The sequence below is a fragment of the Haliotis asinina genome, chromosome 15, assembly GCF_037392515.1.
Source record: "Haliotis asinina isolate JCU_RB_2024 chromosome 15, JCU_Hal_asi_v2, whole genome shotgun sequence".
In the NCBI taxonomy this organism is placed as follows: domain Eukaryota; kingdom Metazoa; phylum Mollusca; class Gastropoda; order Lepetellida; family Haliotidae; genus Haliotis; species Haliotis asinina.
The window spans coordinates 19,944,425-19,960,928 of record NC_090294.1 but is presented as its reverse complement, the minus strand read 5'-3'; the positions used below and the strand labels follow the sequence as shown (position 1 = coordinate 19,960,928).

Sequence of the window (16,504 nt, the reverse complement as noted above, 5' to 3'; positions counted from 1 at the left end):
TAATAATTTTGTATCCATCAAACTTATGTCTGAAATATCATGAAACAAATTCGCCCCGAACCTACTTTCCTTGGCCACCACAGTTTCCGGAGACACTGTGACATTGAAAATCTGATCAGAAGGTACTTTTGAACAAACGAATGCCTCAAGTAGATATTGAGGAATATATAAATCACTGCTTTTACTTTCTGTGTCACACATTCAGCAAAATGTTTGAATCAACGTGTTTTTGTGTGATGGATTGCAAAATTCCGCACACAATGCGTAGGGCGATATGACTTGGAGGTCTGTACATTTACTGCATCAAAAGCTAAAACTTCGGCAAAAGCCCTTGACGTACGGTTTGACTTGTAATTACATGCTGGCGTGGCTGATGCAAGTGCATCATAGCCCTTTGACCCTGAATGTCACTGTGTCAAGATTTATTAATTTCAGAGATCAAATTTAGGATATCCCACGGTATGAAACTCCCAAATATTTCAGAAAACCAGACCACAGGTCAGATGAATAACTTGCCAGCCCTGACCAAAACTTACTGGTAAGACTTCCGCCAGTACCCACCCCCTCCCTCCCCCACCCCATACTTTTCTTTTTAATCAAATTATATAACCTGAACATATATATTTCCCACTTGATAAGGATGAGTTTTATAATGTGTATTTAATTGTAATCAAAATTTGTATACTGGTGTCTCCTATTCTCGCATACTTACTGATATCAGCAGAAAAAATAATGCAAACAGTTCTTTTCGTATGTATGCTTCTTCTTTTTAAATCAAGCGATTCTCCCTCTAACATCTGCATCTATCAAATGCTTGATCCATCAGGTGTGATAACACACCTAAGCTCGATGTAAAACATGGTCATCTGCCGCTAACTTTTTGAGGTGTCTCCCATTCTCGCGGCATAATGAGAAAGTAACATGATGAAGTGTAAGGATAGGGAATCTTATCGGAAAAGGCAGGGAAAAGTTACGGTTTTTCCAAGTTGGCTTCAACTCATGAATATTCGTTATGTTGCAAAATTTTGATAATTCAAAGACTTGGGCCACTTCCTAGTTACCGGTCAATGATGTAAACAACCGCTAAGTATCACACATCGGCGATCTCAGCAGAAAATGTGGTTACTGCGAGAATAGGAAACCATGAGAATAGGAGACGGCCCTATACCTGAACATATTCAATGAAATATCAAACTTCAAAAACTACCACTCAAATAAAGGTTTCCTCATCATAATATTTACGGACGATACAGGCTGAAGTCTTACATTAGTAATGATGTATTATCCTCAAATAAGATTAATAGCTACGCTTATGTCTAAATTATTACTTGACCGTCGGGCAGGTGAATGTGAGAATCTGGCAGTTAATCTTGAAAATAACCTTTCCTGGTGTTTGGGCAGGCAGGTATTTCAAATGCTGGATATACGCAACAAACACTACCTAGCAAACTGTGAAATAACAGGATCTGCATAAACTGAGGTTGAGTAGTTTCTGTCATTGTTTACACATTTTTACGCCAATAACATTTCAGAACACAGAGGTTGTAAATCAGTGTCTTTTATCATTTTATATTTATATATTAGCGGACAAATCAACCACAGGTATATTATCACTGATTTAGCACATGTTGAAATATCTCTGATATTTCTGATTGATTGCCTCATGGATTTTGAAAGAATTACCAACTGATATTCAAAGACTGATTTTTTTTAAACGTAATGATGTTCATGTCGTATGTCAGGAACATGATGCTGAGTGACATTTGTTTTGATCAGACACTTTATTCATTCCCATCCGACACTTGTTTATGCAGACAGATTTATGTTGTATTTATCAGGCTGTTAATATGATTGTCTCACACATACGCCATACCTAATTTTCCACAGATGGCATTAGTTACTGAAAGTATATCTTGTTATAAAGGTATTGATCTTAAGGAATTTCTGGTTGTTATTTTTGGAATTGTAAATTTCCAAAGTGGGTACCTGGAATATACCCCAGTATACCTACCTGGTTTGCAACAACCACTGCAATTGACAATTCGCATGATACTCTGACATATTATGCACATTGAATCACTGCTCAACAGAGATAAACTTCATACAATTTATTCTTGGAATAACTTGGGAAATGTAGTCATGATTGGGACACTTGATGTGTCAGTTGGAAAACAATTCCAACACCTTGAAGTTTAGTTTCATCTCCCACTTACTAAGAATGTCAGGATTGAAAGAAAACAGTAACCATACATCTAGAGCTCATTAACCATATTTTGGTGAACTTTGGAATTTCAAAAAATATTTTTGTGATCCGTTTTTTTATAGTGGATTTGTAAAATATTTATGCTCTTTAAGAAGTGTAAAGTGAATGATATATTTTATACACACTATAAAGGAAATGTGTTAGAAATGAATAACTTAGTGTTGTCTGTCTCACATCGAAGTACTTCAGAGATTAATTTTGAATGATTCTGTTCAGTGCTACAACAGCAAATTGTAACGTACAAGCTACAAAAGCTTTATGCATAATATCAGCCATTTAAATTGTTTGAGGTGTGTCTCTCTCAATATCCAGAAACAACATGTCATATATCTGAAACGTGGGTTTTGTCATATTTCTATGGACAATCTAATATTGTAAAATCAATATATGATGTTTGGGGATGTTTTAACTTATGATAGGTTCTAACCTGAACTTTGTTTTGTCATTTAATCCTTTGAATGGTTTGATTGATGTTTTGTTTAGAATCAACTAATAATTTTTTTCTTGCTGCACTTCCACATGCATAGCAGACAATGTGTGATGCATGCTATGTGTGAAGTTGACTACTTACCACAGACTTAGCCCTTGGTTGTCACATTGACCACCTCCAGGTTAGCATGGTTAGATTTGTCACATGGGTACAATATGAGAAGCCCATTACTGGAATACTGCTGAAAGAGGCCTACAACTCGATTCACTTGCAATGCTGTCCTTAGAGTGTCTGCTGGCAAATCTTTTCACATTACCTAATGAGACCTTGGTAGCTATGCTGGTTGAAGTCATCAGTGGCGACTAAATATGATACATTGCGTACGTTACTCTGTGGTCATTCATATTCACCTCATAATGGGTTTGCTTTAACCTTAACATTATCTCATTTGTAGTGGAAGTGTGCCATGCTTCACTTTGGATTTTATGATGTGCACCTACATAGTGTTGGCAAGAATGTGTAAAAAAGCATGAAATTTGAATGTTTTGCTCATAAAGGTTGTTTATTTTATGAAAAGGTCTTAATTTCCAGTGATTTTCTTTGAAAAAGCAGTAGCTTTAGAAAAATGTTTCAATAAATGAGCATGTGAGAGGAAACTATTACATTTAAACTGTAATGCCAACATGTGTATTGATCTCCACCCTGAAGTTGAACATTTCCAGCACAGTGACATAGCTACGAGTTATTTCCCTTTAATGGTCAGCCCTTACACTCAACCAACCTACATGTATTTACCTGAATACCTATGCTTTATCTTTTTGTAAGTCTTTAAAAAAGCTTCAGACTTCATTGCTATCAATCTGTACAAAGTCTGTTTCATCTGTGACTATAAGATGTTTGCTGTGATGTTTTCAGGCTGCAGTCATGGCAGGAGACTTTGTTGACGAGAAAGTAGCCAACTACAAGGGCATGCAGTTCTACTTCAACTCTTACACAAAGAGAGGCAGGCTAAACGTGAGACAGTTGATACTTTATATCTAGCAATGTTATCCTACAAATTGTGTTGGCAAGGACCATTATGTATATTTGCTTATTATCGTCAGAATAACTGGAAAATTGGCAGGAAAAGTTACACTACTTAATGGATGTGGAAGATTTTTAATTGAAAATTGAATAAGTTAATAATGACAATAAACAACAATTTGGCGTTACGTCAATAGCAAATTTCAGTCAGTCATGTTATCAAGTTTAGCTTTGATGTAAATTCCAGCAGAAGTTAGTTCTTAAACGACATAGGTCCTACTTGTGACTCAGATTTTTCAGTTGTGTTCTACATCTCAGACTGTGTGTGAAGAAAGGTCTATTCAAACATGTAATTGATACTATCAGATTCTGGGGAAAGAGGGGACTACTTTTAATTCAGCTGCAATAGTTTTGTTTGAATGGTTTTTTTTTTTTTTTTTTTTTTTTGCTTTTCCAGAATGTTTATAGAATGAAAATTGGGGAATCTTGTCAATAACTGTTAGTAAAGATAGCCATAATAATGTTTGTGTCTTTTTTATTTCAGTGGGTCATGGCTACATACGGAACCCTCTTCGGCTATTATTTGTTCAGCAAATTACGGAAACCCAAGGCACCAGCCAAAAAATAACTAGGCAGCCATTTAGGATGAATATTTGTGTACAAGAATTGTGCAGTGATATGTAGACAGGCTGGAGAAATGACTCCAATATGTCATCAAGCATTTGTGAACATGGCTGTAGCATGTTGTGCCTCACATTTGGAAAATTGGAGATAAAACCATCTTGATCATCAGCTTTGTTACATTATAAATACGTTGTATGAATAAACTATGAAACATTTGGTTGGTTAGAATTGTGTTGTTCTTGTTTGTTATAGAAGAACTGTATGGTTGTGATGGGATAGACTCGTGGTTTAACTGTTCGCATGTCATACCGAAGACCGTGGTTCGATTCCCCACATTGGTACAGTATGAGAGGCCCATTTCTAGTGTCCCCAGCCATGATATTGGTTGAATATTGCTAAGATCAACCTGAAACAGTATTCACCCACTTTAAGAAGTGCATCATTTAGAGTTTATCTCCCAGGTCAAGAGGATATCCTGTAATTTGACTTCTCATTCACTCTTTAGGTAAAAGTTTTTAATGTTAAAAAAACCAAAACAAACAAAATTTGTCTTTGGCATGTGTGGGTTTCAAAGTGAAGAAAGAACTATTTGATACATTTGGGATATTGTTTAGGCCAAAGGAATGTTTTTGTTCCTCACTTTAAACATGGTAACGTTGGGTAGGGATATATGAGATATATCTTACATCTGGAATAAATGTATACCGTCATCTTTTATGAGTTTTGAGGGAGTGCGGTTGTATGTCACAGTATCTTTCACAGTTTGTTTTAGTGGGTGTTTATTTTTGATATGGTTTAAACATATTTATTTCTGATACATTGTTCAGAACTGGCCAGCAAACAAGCAAAACTCTGATATTAATGCTTCTCCAGACAAAACAACATTTATGCGATTTACATTTCATAACAATGTGACAAAAGTACATGATGTCATGAATAACAATAAGCATACAACATACATGGATATGAACACCCATGCGGCCAAAATACTTTTAGTTCTGCAAAGGGTGAGATGAAAACTTAAGATTGATCATATCTTCTTGAACTGGTAATAAAGACATGCACATCTTTAATAATGTCATGATTTATGACTGCAGGTAATTCTACGTTATCACATAGAGCGTCATTTATGTTATATCCATGTTTGAAATAAATTGTTTCTTATGGCATCATAATTTGGCTACTATAACGGGATCGGGTCAGGCTCGCTGACTTGGTTGACATTTGTCATCGGTTCCCAATTGCGCAGATCCATGCTCATGTTGTTGATCACTGGATTGTCCGGTCCAGACTCGATTATTTACAGACCGCTGCCATATAGCTGTAATATTGCTGAGTGCAGCGTAAAACTAAACTCACTCACTCATAATTTGGACATGCAAAAAGACAATGAAGGATGTCATCGAAGTCAGCACCACAAGTACATGATGGGTTAGCGGATATAAATCTGTTTGATTGATATATTGACATCAAAACCGAATGAAGTATTTACAATATGGTGTAAAATTAATTTTTAATTCACTTGGTGACTGTATAATTCTGAGTTCTTCAGGTGAAGAATTCCGAAGATCAGTGGTACTGGGTGGATATGATTTAGCATATGAAGTCATTCTTGTTGCAGTTATTTGTGGTTTGAGTGAATGTTGTTTTTAACCAGCACTATTTCAGATGTATTTCTACCTGTAAATAATATAGTTTGACCTTGACAAAGTGATGATTAATGTGCAGCAGTCAATACCATTTAGGTACATGGTACACGGAATCCTAAATCAAACACTGCAGTTTTGTTTTCCTCGGATCTTGCAGTATATCTGGACGGAAGTTCGGACATTCAGGAGAGAGGCGATGCAGTTTCTCTAAGGCTTCCACATCCCGATGGCAACAGAAATACAAAAGCACATTTTCATTCTGCAAGGATTTACTTGTTCAAGCTACCTTCACTTGTTGGTGACAAAATGCAATTTCCAAATATTATCATGTTATTAGAATGAAAAATTGAGTAAATATGGGTTTTTACCTTTCATGTAAAACTTTAGAAGTAACAAAATTGCTAAAAGTGCCCAAAATGTTTATTCTAAATTCTAATCGCACTGTAGTACCTGTGGTTGCCGAGGATCTTCAGTGGAGAAATGCTGAGGGTTGTTCTGGTCGTGTGATATTGTATCTCTCTGTGTCATGGTTATTGCTCGAATATTGGAACATATGAGACAAGATGTATTTAAAAAATATAAATTCAAAATACGAAATATTTTTTTTTCCAAAGTTAAGTGCCCATGAAAAGCTTTAGTTCAATCAAGTGAATATACTTCTAAATATGAAAGTACTTGATGACCGTTACCTATATGTTGTCATGTCAGTTCAAGTTTTTTGATGAAATGAAGTTCACTATGAGGTAACACTGCATCCATTACCGTGGACTCTCTTTGTATCCACATCATATCGCGTATGTTAAAATAATCATCTAAAATTGGAGTGACTGAATTTAGTTTTGCATTAGTCAGCTTTAGTGTAACACGGAAGTCTGTTAAAAGTTCAAGACAAATTAGCTAATGCTAGTAACAACAGTCACCAAGCCCGTATGAGTTTAATCTTAACTTGTATTTCACATGACCTTTTCATAAGAGGTATGTTGTGCTTGTAAAAACAAAAGGAATTATTGTGATGGTTTGAGATAGATTTCTTTCTCTTTCCAGAACAGCGATGCACAACTGTAAATATAGAACTTTGAAACACTCCCCACCCAAGCGTTTCAACTGAAGGTCCTTACAACCAAACGACTTCGTGTAATCTGTACTTACATTTCTATATACGCTCAAAACAGTAACAGCGTTTTCGTTTGTCGAAGGGCCACAAACTTATGGGTCGAATCTCAGTGTCCGTTTGTTTTCAGTAGTTCATACACATGTTGCTGACATCAAGTAGGAGTAGTTTCATACCTCGGAGAATAGATACTGGTTGAACTAGGTTACAACTCTAACAGCCGTTGGTGTGCCCATCAGAGGACACTAACTTCACCCAGTTGCACCTTTGGCCATCGCTAACACAATGCAACCTGTATTATTTTCAGGGTGCTTCAGCCAATTATGATAATGGAGTGTGTGAATTTAGTTTTACGCCGGTTTTAGCAATATTCCAGCAATACCACGGCAAGGAAGATCAGAAATGGGTTTCACACATTGTGCCCATGTTCGGAATCGAACGCGGGTCTTCAGCGTGAAGAGCCGGCGCTTTAACCAATAGGCTACCCCACCACCCTTATTATTATGGATGTATGAGTTTGTGATAGTTTTTAAATTTACGATATGTACGCTGATAGGTTTAAGTATTGATTTAGTGTATGAACTGACGACGTCGTATCTGCAACGCACGTCTTCCGACCAGTAAATGTTTCACAGGTGTGTGACAGACAGTGGAAAAGTACCAACAAACCCAGAATGTTGACGATTGACTCCTTTGAGTTATCAAAAATAAGGCCCAGCGAATCGAGCTTCAAACTGTTGCAAATATGCCTGCCTGAAAGGAGTTGGATGGCGCAGGCCTCGGAGTTGTACAAACCTATTAACACTAATCAGTAGCAGTGTGCGAAACAACCAATGGGCTGGTAGCCCGTGGCTAGTATAAAGGCAGTCGGGCGGGTAAATCTCCAATTTTCATGGGGTTACACTGTAGTTCTATGACTCTGTCCGACTTGTTAAGTTATAATACACTTTTGAATCATGCAAGTGTATGGCCTTATAAAAATTTGCCCATCATATAAGCAACTTAATGACGAAACCCGTATCATGCCCGAATATCTTATTCTTATCTATTTTTGCAGTATTTCTACATTCATGTTTCGAGTTTGTGAATTATTTTGTCTGATAGGAACCTTCTGGCTTGGCTACGTCGCCTGGCTAGAAAAATTGGAAACTATTTTGCACACTGATCAGCATGTTCAACAAAATAAATACGGCTTGTTCGTCCCTGTTCCGAATCCCTTGAACAATCATGAAAGCGCTCGAGCAAAAATGTGAGGTATTGCGTGCTTACGTTGTTGAGGATGGGGAGAGAAAGGATGCGTCGACGTCGAACAGACAAACCCGAGATTTATAGCATGGGCAATGAATTATCACTCTTTGATGATAATAGTACAAATATTTTCTCATTTACATCACGATTAAATATTCGAATAAAATTACTCCCTCTCCGTTGGGGTATGACGACCTCCAAGCAACGTCTGGTTGCAGAGTAAATGGCGCCTCATTCTATGCTCGTAATGATTATCAGTGACTGGGATCTAAGTCCAAATTAAAAATACAGGTCACATACTTGAGGTTATCCATGTTTTATACATTCCGGAAGTTTTGAACTGAAATTTGCCCCGATTCACAGGCAATTGCTCGAACTGTGTGCAGCTGTTCCCTACATTACTCACCTATCCACAGAACAGACAGATCTATTTGCTTAAAGAACCATGTTTTAATAAGTTATTCTGGGACCCTGTCAACAAACCGTTCGCATTTCGCAAGTCAGTGATATAGTGATGCTCGTGATGCTACGCGCGCTTTGTGGCTCGGGTCCCTGCCATCTTAAACACATGCTTGTTTATTGTCTCTGACTTGTGTCCGCCATTTTGGTGACTTCGATTTGATCCCATGTGCTCCCCACTGATGGCGAGCGAGAGCGTCGGACCTCGTGTACCTCTGTTCACATCCGGGTACATTACACATATGCACCTTCTTCTCCGCCGTCTTCAGGTGGGTCTTCTGGTGCTGTAAATAACATCATCATAACTCCATGAGATGACACTAGTATCGATAGGCCCAATACTGTACATCTAGAAAGGGTGAGGTGAGGTGAGATGGTGCAACACCGTACTTCAGAATATTTCGCTGAAATGACGACGTACATGCTTGTGAATGTGTGGGTGTTTGTACTAGCCCAGACTTAAGCTGGTTTTACAGTGCCAGCTCACTGAGATACCATGCCACTGTTAGGTGTCAGTATACCCCACTAGGACACATATTATACTCCAAGGGTCCTGAATCTCTCACACTTACAGCTACCACCACAATATGCTCGAAAGGTCAATTACGCAGATGAGGCTTGAATTTATGAAAGAATGGTCAATCATAGATTAAAATAGAAAGGGGAGGTAATTCAAGGTTATAATCAGCAGTTGCACCAGTTGTCACGTGCATGAAGGCAGGGTCCTGACGTAGACCACAGAGCACACAAGACCGGAGATTTCCTCGACATTTATATTCCATAACGTCTTCAACCAAATTTTGCTCTCTGGCACAATCATGCCTGCTGGCGACCTGTGAATATCCAGTCGCAACTCATGCTTGGCCGAAGCGGCGACTAATGGGATGTGATGGCCAGGCTCCGTCAGCTGCGTAAGTCCATGGTCATGGTACTGATAACTGGACAGTCTGGTCCAGTAGTGACTATTTACAGATCGCCACCATGTAGCTGGAATGCTACTGAGCGCAGCGTTAAACAACAACCAAACCAAAACTATTTCAACTACCGATATATGGAGCAGTGATTGTCAATGAGAAGTTAAACCTGGTACACTAACTCATTTTGCATATTGAAACACATGCACATTTCGTTTACATGCAGGTGACTATGCTTGGCGTAAGAAGCGACTAGCGGGATCGGGTGGCCAGCCTCGCTGACTTGGTTGACACATGTCATCGGTTCCCAATTGCGCAAATAGATGCTCATGTTGTTGATCAGTGGATTGTCTGGTTCAGACTCGATTATTTACAGACAGCCACCATATAGCTGGAATATTGCTGAGTGTGGCGTAAAACTAAACTCACTCACTCATTCGTTTATATGCTAAGTTTCTGAAGCATTTCATTATAGTGACATCCATCCAACTACCTACAGCACATAACAACCTGAATTAACTATTTTACAGCTGTATATAAACTACCGTCCAAAAGAAACGCCACTAAAAACTTTCTGGTCCAAAACAAAACTTCAGCAAAATATGGTAAAATTAAATGTTTTATTGTTAAAAAAAACCCCAGTCATTCAGCGACAGTATTTAATGGATAACAAGAAGAAAACGACGCAGCTCGTGTTATATTATCACATGAATGACATTGGGTGCATTATCCAGTATTCGATCAACAATGCAGAATCGTCTGGGAGTTTTAGAACTTTCTGGGCAGCACATATTGTTCAATACCGGGTGTGGCCATCCCTAGCAGTGATGCAGACCCGAACCTGACGTCGAACTAAGTAGGTGAGTCTTTTGACGTCTTGATTAGGGATCCGACGCCATTCCTTTTGCAGGGCAGCTGTCAAAGCGTTCCTCGTCAATGGCTAATTTTGTCGTTTCCGAATACGACGACCCAGCTAATCCCGAAGGTGCTCAGTTGGGGACAGATCTCGAATACCTGGAACTTGCTTTTGTTACTAAAGTTACCTCTTTGCCAGTTTTGCTGTTGCCAGAGTGGCACAGCCCTGGCTGATCTCAATCTGGCACGTCACTGTTGGCACGTGAACGTAATGCCATTGAAAGGTCGATCGGTATAGAGACCATCAATGTGGAGTCGTCTGGTGACCTCTGTCTGTTGACTGGATGTCCAAATGCTTTGATGACGTCACAGTGACGTATCGGTTCGTCAAGTGAAACAGCAAGAAATGCCGCTCTTCTTTTTGTTTTGGGTAGTGACCTTCCGTCTACCACTCTTTGGCCTGTCTGCAGTACTGCAAGTCTATCGTAGACATCTGACAATTCCTCCGATGGCGGATTTTCAGCATCCCATGGTCCTGGCCACATGCTGTTCCATCTATCACATACCGATAGCTCTCTCCCTCCTGCTGAAGCATGGTGCTGGTTTTCACTCGATTAACTTGATGTAAGAGCATAAACCTGGTTAGCTCTTATACCCTAATTTGATACGGGTAACGTTGCGCACGGTTTCCATTTTATTCGTGTAAATTCGGATTTTTTTCACAAAATACGAAATTGCAATTGTAAGTGTCCACTGGGATTAGACATGTTGTGTTCGAGAGGGGTGTTTTTAACTATGTTCAAACAGACTGACAATTATTTTGACAATTTATAGTCGTTTTCATTTTGGTGGCGTTTCTTTCGGCCGCTAGTTTATGTGCTCCGTTCTTTGATGTAGATGAATCGAAATTTATACAACACGCATGTCTAAGTATTTTGATCACCCTCGAATTACCATACTAAATATTTGTATCCCAAGGGATAACTTGGAACATAGCAGAGCATAGCTGCAACTTCAAACCCATTCATTGGTTAATAACATCAAATGGCATTCAATACCAAATCTTCAACTATAACTAAAAGCAACATGCGTTGTTTTCAATATTATTCTTACCTTATTTAGGTGATCCTTTCTTCCAAACTTTTTGCCGCACGTGTTACACGTGTGAGGACGGAGTCCGGAGTGGATTCGACGGTGACGGGTCAGTTCTTCGTTCCTGGCGAATGCTCGGCCACAGTCCGCGAAGTCGCAGCGAAATGGCTTTTCGCCTGAATGATAAACATCGTAATGTACAATGTGATACGTTCTAATGAAACCACGTGGCGGGATATACAGACATGTGACATAATAACTGCCGAGGGATCTTCCATCCAAAGTATTTCATGTAATATGCATGGCTAGATTGAATGAATGAGTTTGTTTTTAAGCCACTATTATTAATATTCCAGCAATATCACAGTGGGAGTCATATTCTGCCCCTTTGACGGAATCGAACCCGGTTCTTCAACGCGATGAGCAACCACTGTAACTACTAGCCTACCCCACTGCACTTTGTAGTATAAACATCGCTTTGCCTTACCTGTGTGAACTCGTAGATGACCTTTCAGCTGGCCGTTGTTGGCACAGGATACACTGCAGTAGGGGCACTTATACTTCCTCCCCCGTCGATCTTCACCCTCCTCCGATGACGGGGTCAGCAGAGGCTCACTAAGCATGTCCAGGAAGGGGTCAGAGAATGGTGTCTCGAAAGGATATTCCGATGGGAATCCTGACGTAAACTCCGGTTTTAGTCCCATTTCCTGGTCCACTGTAACAGGGAAGTCAGAACCATCAGTTAGTCCGTATTTCGTGTCCAGGAAGAATTTCAACTTTGCACTATCAGTGTTCGGAGCTTGTTGGCAGCTCGGCTTATACTCTGGAATGTAAGGGAAATTCCTCTTTGGCTCGTGTGGTCTCCAGGCTTGAAACGCGCTCGTTGTACCATGATTCCCGTTAGGTAATTTAAAAACTTCATTTTCTGCCCCACCTCTTGCCTTCGGAAGCCATTGATGTTGAACAGCCGGCTGGTACGGGGCAACGAACCCAGGTCTCTTGAATTCAGGACTCACAGAGTTTTGCAACCCATCCGAAGTCAATCCAAAACAGTTTCTTGTACATTCACTTTCTTTGACGTATTCACACCTACCTCGTTTATATTCCAGCCCCTGCAATCCAAATCTGTACCTGTCTTTTTCAAAGTCTAAATTTGGGGCATCCTTGACTTCGGCTCCTTTGCATCTTTCGTCCAATGTCAAAGAAGGACGCTGATAGATAAGTACCGGAGAAAATGTTTTAGGGGTGACTTGTCCGCAAGGGTATGCACACTGACTGCAGTTGGGAATCCGCAAATGCGGAGGCTGAAGTGAAAGCGGGTGGGAAAGTGGGCTTGACAGTGGGCTTGACATCGCGCTTGACAAAGGGCTTGACATTTGGTTCGGTGCAGCTTGACACTGGTAGGCTTGACTGCTATGGCAGAGCGGCTGGGTGGGAAGGTGGCTGAAAGAATCTCTGGATGGAATATGCCGCTGAGTTGAAATATATCTCGGCTCCGGATGGGATGAAACTGACATGTTTTGGTCCTTGTCGTTTTCTTTGAAATCCATTACACTCCATGTAAATCGACATGAAAAATCTACAAGTGTCGTCGACGTCACGCCCTTCATCTGCGCGAAACTGTACACAACAGGAGACAGATTCCCTTCTTTGAAAATTCGATCGGATGTTTGATCCATTTCAGATCGAAATTGACACTTGTCAATTTCAATATGTCAATTTCACCAAGCTTCGATTTGTATGTACATTTCACAAAAACATGTACATGATCGACAGGAACTGGACGTCCGTACTGCTACGCACGCCCATCAACAGTACAATCAGATTGATAATATACTATCTATGTGCAACGACTTCTAATCAAAGTTCATGTCAACAATTACGCCCCCTGCTCTTTGATCGGTCATCATTGTCTATTGTGGTACACAGCTGATTACACTGCTCTTAACAGCACCGTGTACTTTACATACATCGCAGATATCCATTACATTTTTGAAAGGAGAATTCATATATTGCTTGCATTGGTAGTCGTTTTATATTTCATACTCATTTTTAGAAAATACTTGGGTTTTTTTAAATTAAATATTTTAATGGGTGTATATATTCAAAGGACTTAATTATGTTGTCAATCAATTGTTTTATTGTTTTAATTGTTGTTTTATTCTTTAAACACTTAAATAGATATTTAAATTTTATTATATTCACATTTCAAAAGGTAATTTCACAGGTAAGTCACGTGATAATAAAACTGATATTCCTGATACTATTCAGCTTAACGTCCGCACCAGCAGTACGAAATGTGTCTACAAGAAACCGATGATACCTGAGTCATGTATTTCACAACATCGAGTCACCATATTTCACAACAGTTTGATTATAAACCTTATTCGATTAATGAACACGCACGTGAAAAGTACATTTCACCGCTGAAACTCTAAATATTACTTAAGACTTTTATCCACCTGGCCATATTCTTTCCGTGCGGCTTCCAAGCGCTTATTATCCATCTAGCCATATAAAAGGCGGGGGTTTGTAGGGGCTTAGTATTGGGCGTGACTAGGCAGGCACCGAAGCGGTATCAGCACTTATACAAAGTCCACCGAGACGATTAAGTCAGTTGTTGGTATCAGGGAGAGAATACAAAGCGTGTAGATATGAACGTTGTTGTATGGCTCTCGTGCAGTAGATGTCAGCCCGGTGGTTTAGTCCGTATCAGCGTTGATGTGTTCTCTCGTCGTGTTTGATGGTATGAGTCAGGGGGATGGTGTAAGATGATCAAGTTCGCAGTATCTGATGGAGACATGTTCAATTGTTTGTGACTTTATCATAAAACATGTCATAACTAGTCATGTATTAAGTTTAAACACGGGCCTTTCGGGTAAGTTTATGTTACAAGGAATTTGTCTCTTTTTGTGAACCAGTGTGGAAATACTGAAGACAGAATCTTGAAATTATAAAGCATTTGATTGCTTGTAGCTTTTCATTCAAATATGAGACATTAAAATACATATAACTTTCGTCCTTTTTGGAAGTTGGAAAGTTGTAACTTATTTTTCATGGAAATAAACAACGGCATTTGAAAAGTGGTCAGATGTTACTTATGTTATATTTGGGATTATACTTTCTTAGTGGGAAAGATCGCCGACTTTGTGTGCTGGCGATTAGCTGACTGGCTCTGGGATGGGATACAGCCAAAAGCAATACAAGAATATGTACTTTGCACAGAAAGTTTAATCCCAAATATAACATATTTTACTTCGTTCTTGTGCTCTTTAGACACAATTTTCGGTAACATGTAGGGAACTAAAAATACCTGATATAATTATAAAAATCAATTATTAGTTACCTTTAGTCCATTTCCGGTAAAAATGTTTTTTACGCATTGTCTATAGTTTGGCATGAGAAGCATGCGGCCATGTTGTTTGTTTTTTTTGTGTGTGTGTGTGTAAATAACTCAGTCTTCATCCAACGATCCAATCGATGTCAAGCATGTTTTGTCAGACAACCTTATCACATTGTATGCATTTGTACTGCCGCTGTTACAAGTCATTGGCTCCCTCCCTCTGCAAGCACTCTGCTTTCTGCTGTCTATTTTGTTAACAGTTACATAGACAGATTCTTTCATACAAATGCATAAAAATGGTGATTTACAATGTGATTAGGTTGTCTGACTAAACATCCACTTGCAAATTTCTAGATCGAACCGGGGCCAAATGCATTTCAAGCCCAGCTATAGTTGCATGACTGTCACGTTTAGCCTTGGTCTACTGTAGCGACATGGGGTTCAAATCCCGGCGCTTCCAGTTAACGCACTGTCCACTAAGCCACCCAGGACCAACAGCTTCTGGTGCGCTATTTGTTCCGAGGGATTTATCAAGGATTGTTTGGATTAGGAGGGTAATACCCATAACATACTGTTCTCTGTAACGTTCTACACTAGGGATTGGGAAAATGAGAATGTGTCCGCTTTGGGCAAGTCAGGGCAAATGGCTTAGATTCGATTTGAATAGTGTTTAAGTCATGTGACGATTCATGGAAGACAGTGATGCAAACCTTTAAAGTTCACCCCCTCGGTCACATCAACGAGCACGGTTAATGCACCTGACAAATCTAGAAAGACGATCAGGACACACAGGTAATTTGAACCATTAGTAATATTTATTTGATATTCCCAAGTGAAAGAGTGAAAATCTACCTCAGATATTTTCTAAATTATAGTATATTAGATACTCGTCGTTTGCTTATTCCGCTAATGATTCGTCAAACGAGCCTTGTTTGACTATAAACTATAAATACATGTAATTCGTTAAACTTCATTATACATGTATTTTCGATGTCAGCGTTTATTCCGTAATATGTATCGATTATTCATCATGTGGCCTTTAACCCACACAGTACATCTTCTATAAATTATTTGGCCTATAGCTATAACAGTGTATACTCAGCTTAGTTTTCAAATTAAATTTGCTTCCATACACATAGCTGGAATATTGCTGAGTGCGGCGTAAAACTAAATTTTCTCTCTCTCTCTCTCTCTCTCTCTCACACACACACACACACACACACACACACACACACACACAAAGTATACCGGCTGTACAACTGAATTGCCTTTGCATGTATTTGATAATGAGACGTGCACATGAAAACCTCTGAATGGTACAATCTGCCCTGCCCCACAGATCGATTATGAAATGGCGCAAATGATTTATTGCATTTTTTCATGTTACAATTAACAGTATTTTCGACAAACAATTATATTTGAGTCTTAGTTTATGTACACCAGTGTAAAAAAGGGGGACTATGTTGATGCTCTTTACATCGGCTTAGCCGTTG

General features: G+C 39.2%; 1 protein-coding gene and 1 long non-coding RNA gene across 2 annotated transcripts; one reads left to right on the top strand and one right to left on the bottom strand.

The window, feature by feature from the left end:
- Positions 1 to 48: 48 nt before the first annotated feature.
- On the top strand, positions 49 to 4,568 carry LOC137265407 (uncharacterized). The gene is made up of 3 exons (XR_010954930.1): positions 49 to 122; positions 3,609 to 3,707; positions 4,261 to 4,568. It is a non-coding gene; the product is annotated as an uncharacterized lncRNA (long non-coding RNA).
- Positions 4,569 to 8,783: 4,215 nt separating this feature from the next.
- LOC137265719 (zinc finger protein 768-like) lies at positions 8,784 to 13,515 on the bottom strand. Its single transcript, XM_067801159.1, has 3 exons — positions 12,156 to 13,515; positions 11,690 to 11,844; positions 8,784 to 9,091 (listed from the first exon to the last, which is right to left on the bottom strand). Exons 1-3 carry the CDS (start codon positions 13,345 to 13,347, stop codon positions 8,909 to 8,911), a joined length of 1,530 nt encoding a protein of 509 aa, XP_067657260.1. The 5' UTR covers positions 13,348 to 13,515; the 3' UTR covers positions 8,784 to 8,908.
- Positions 13,516 to 16,504: the final 2,989 nt, after the last annotated feature.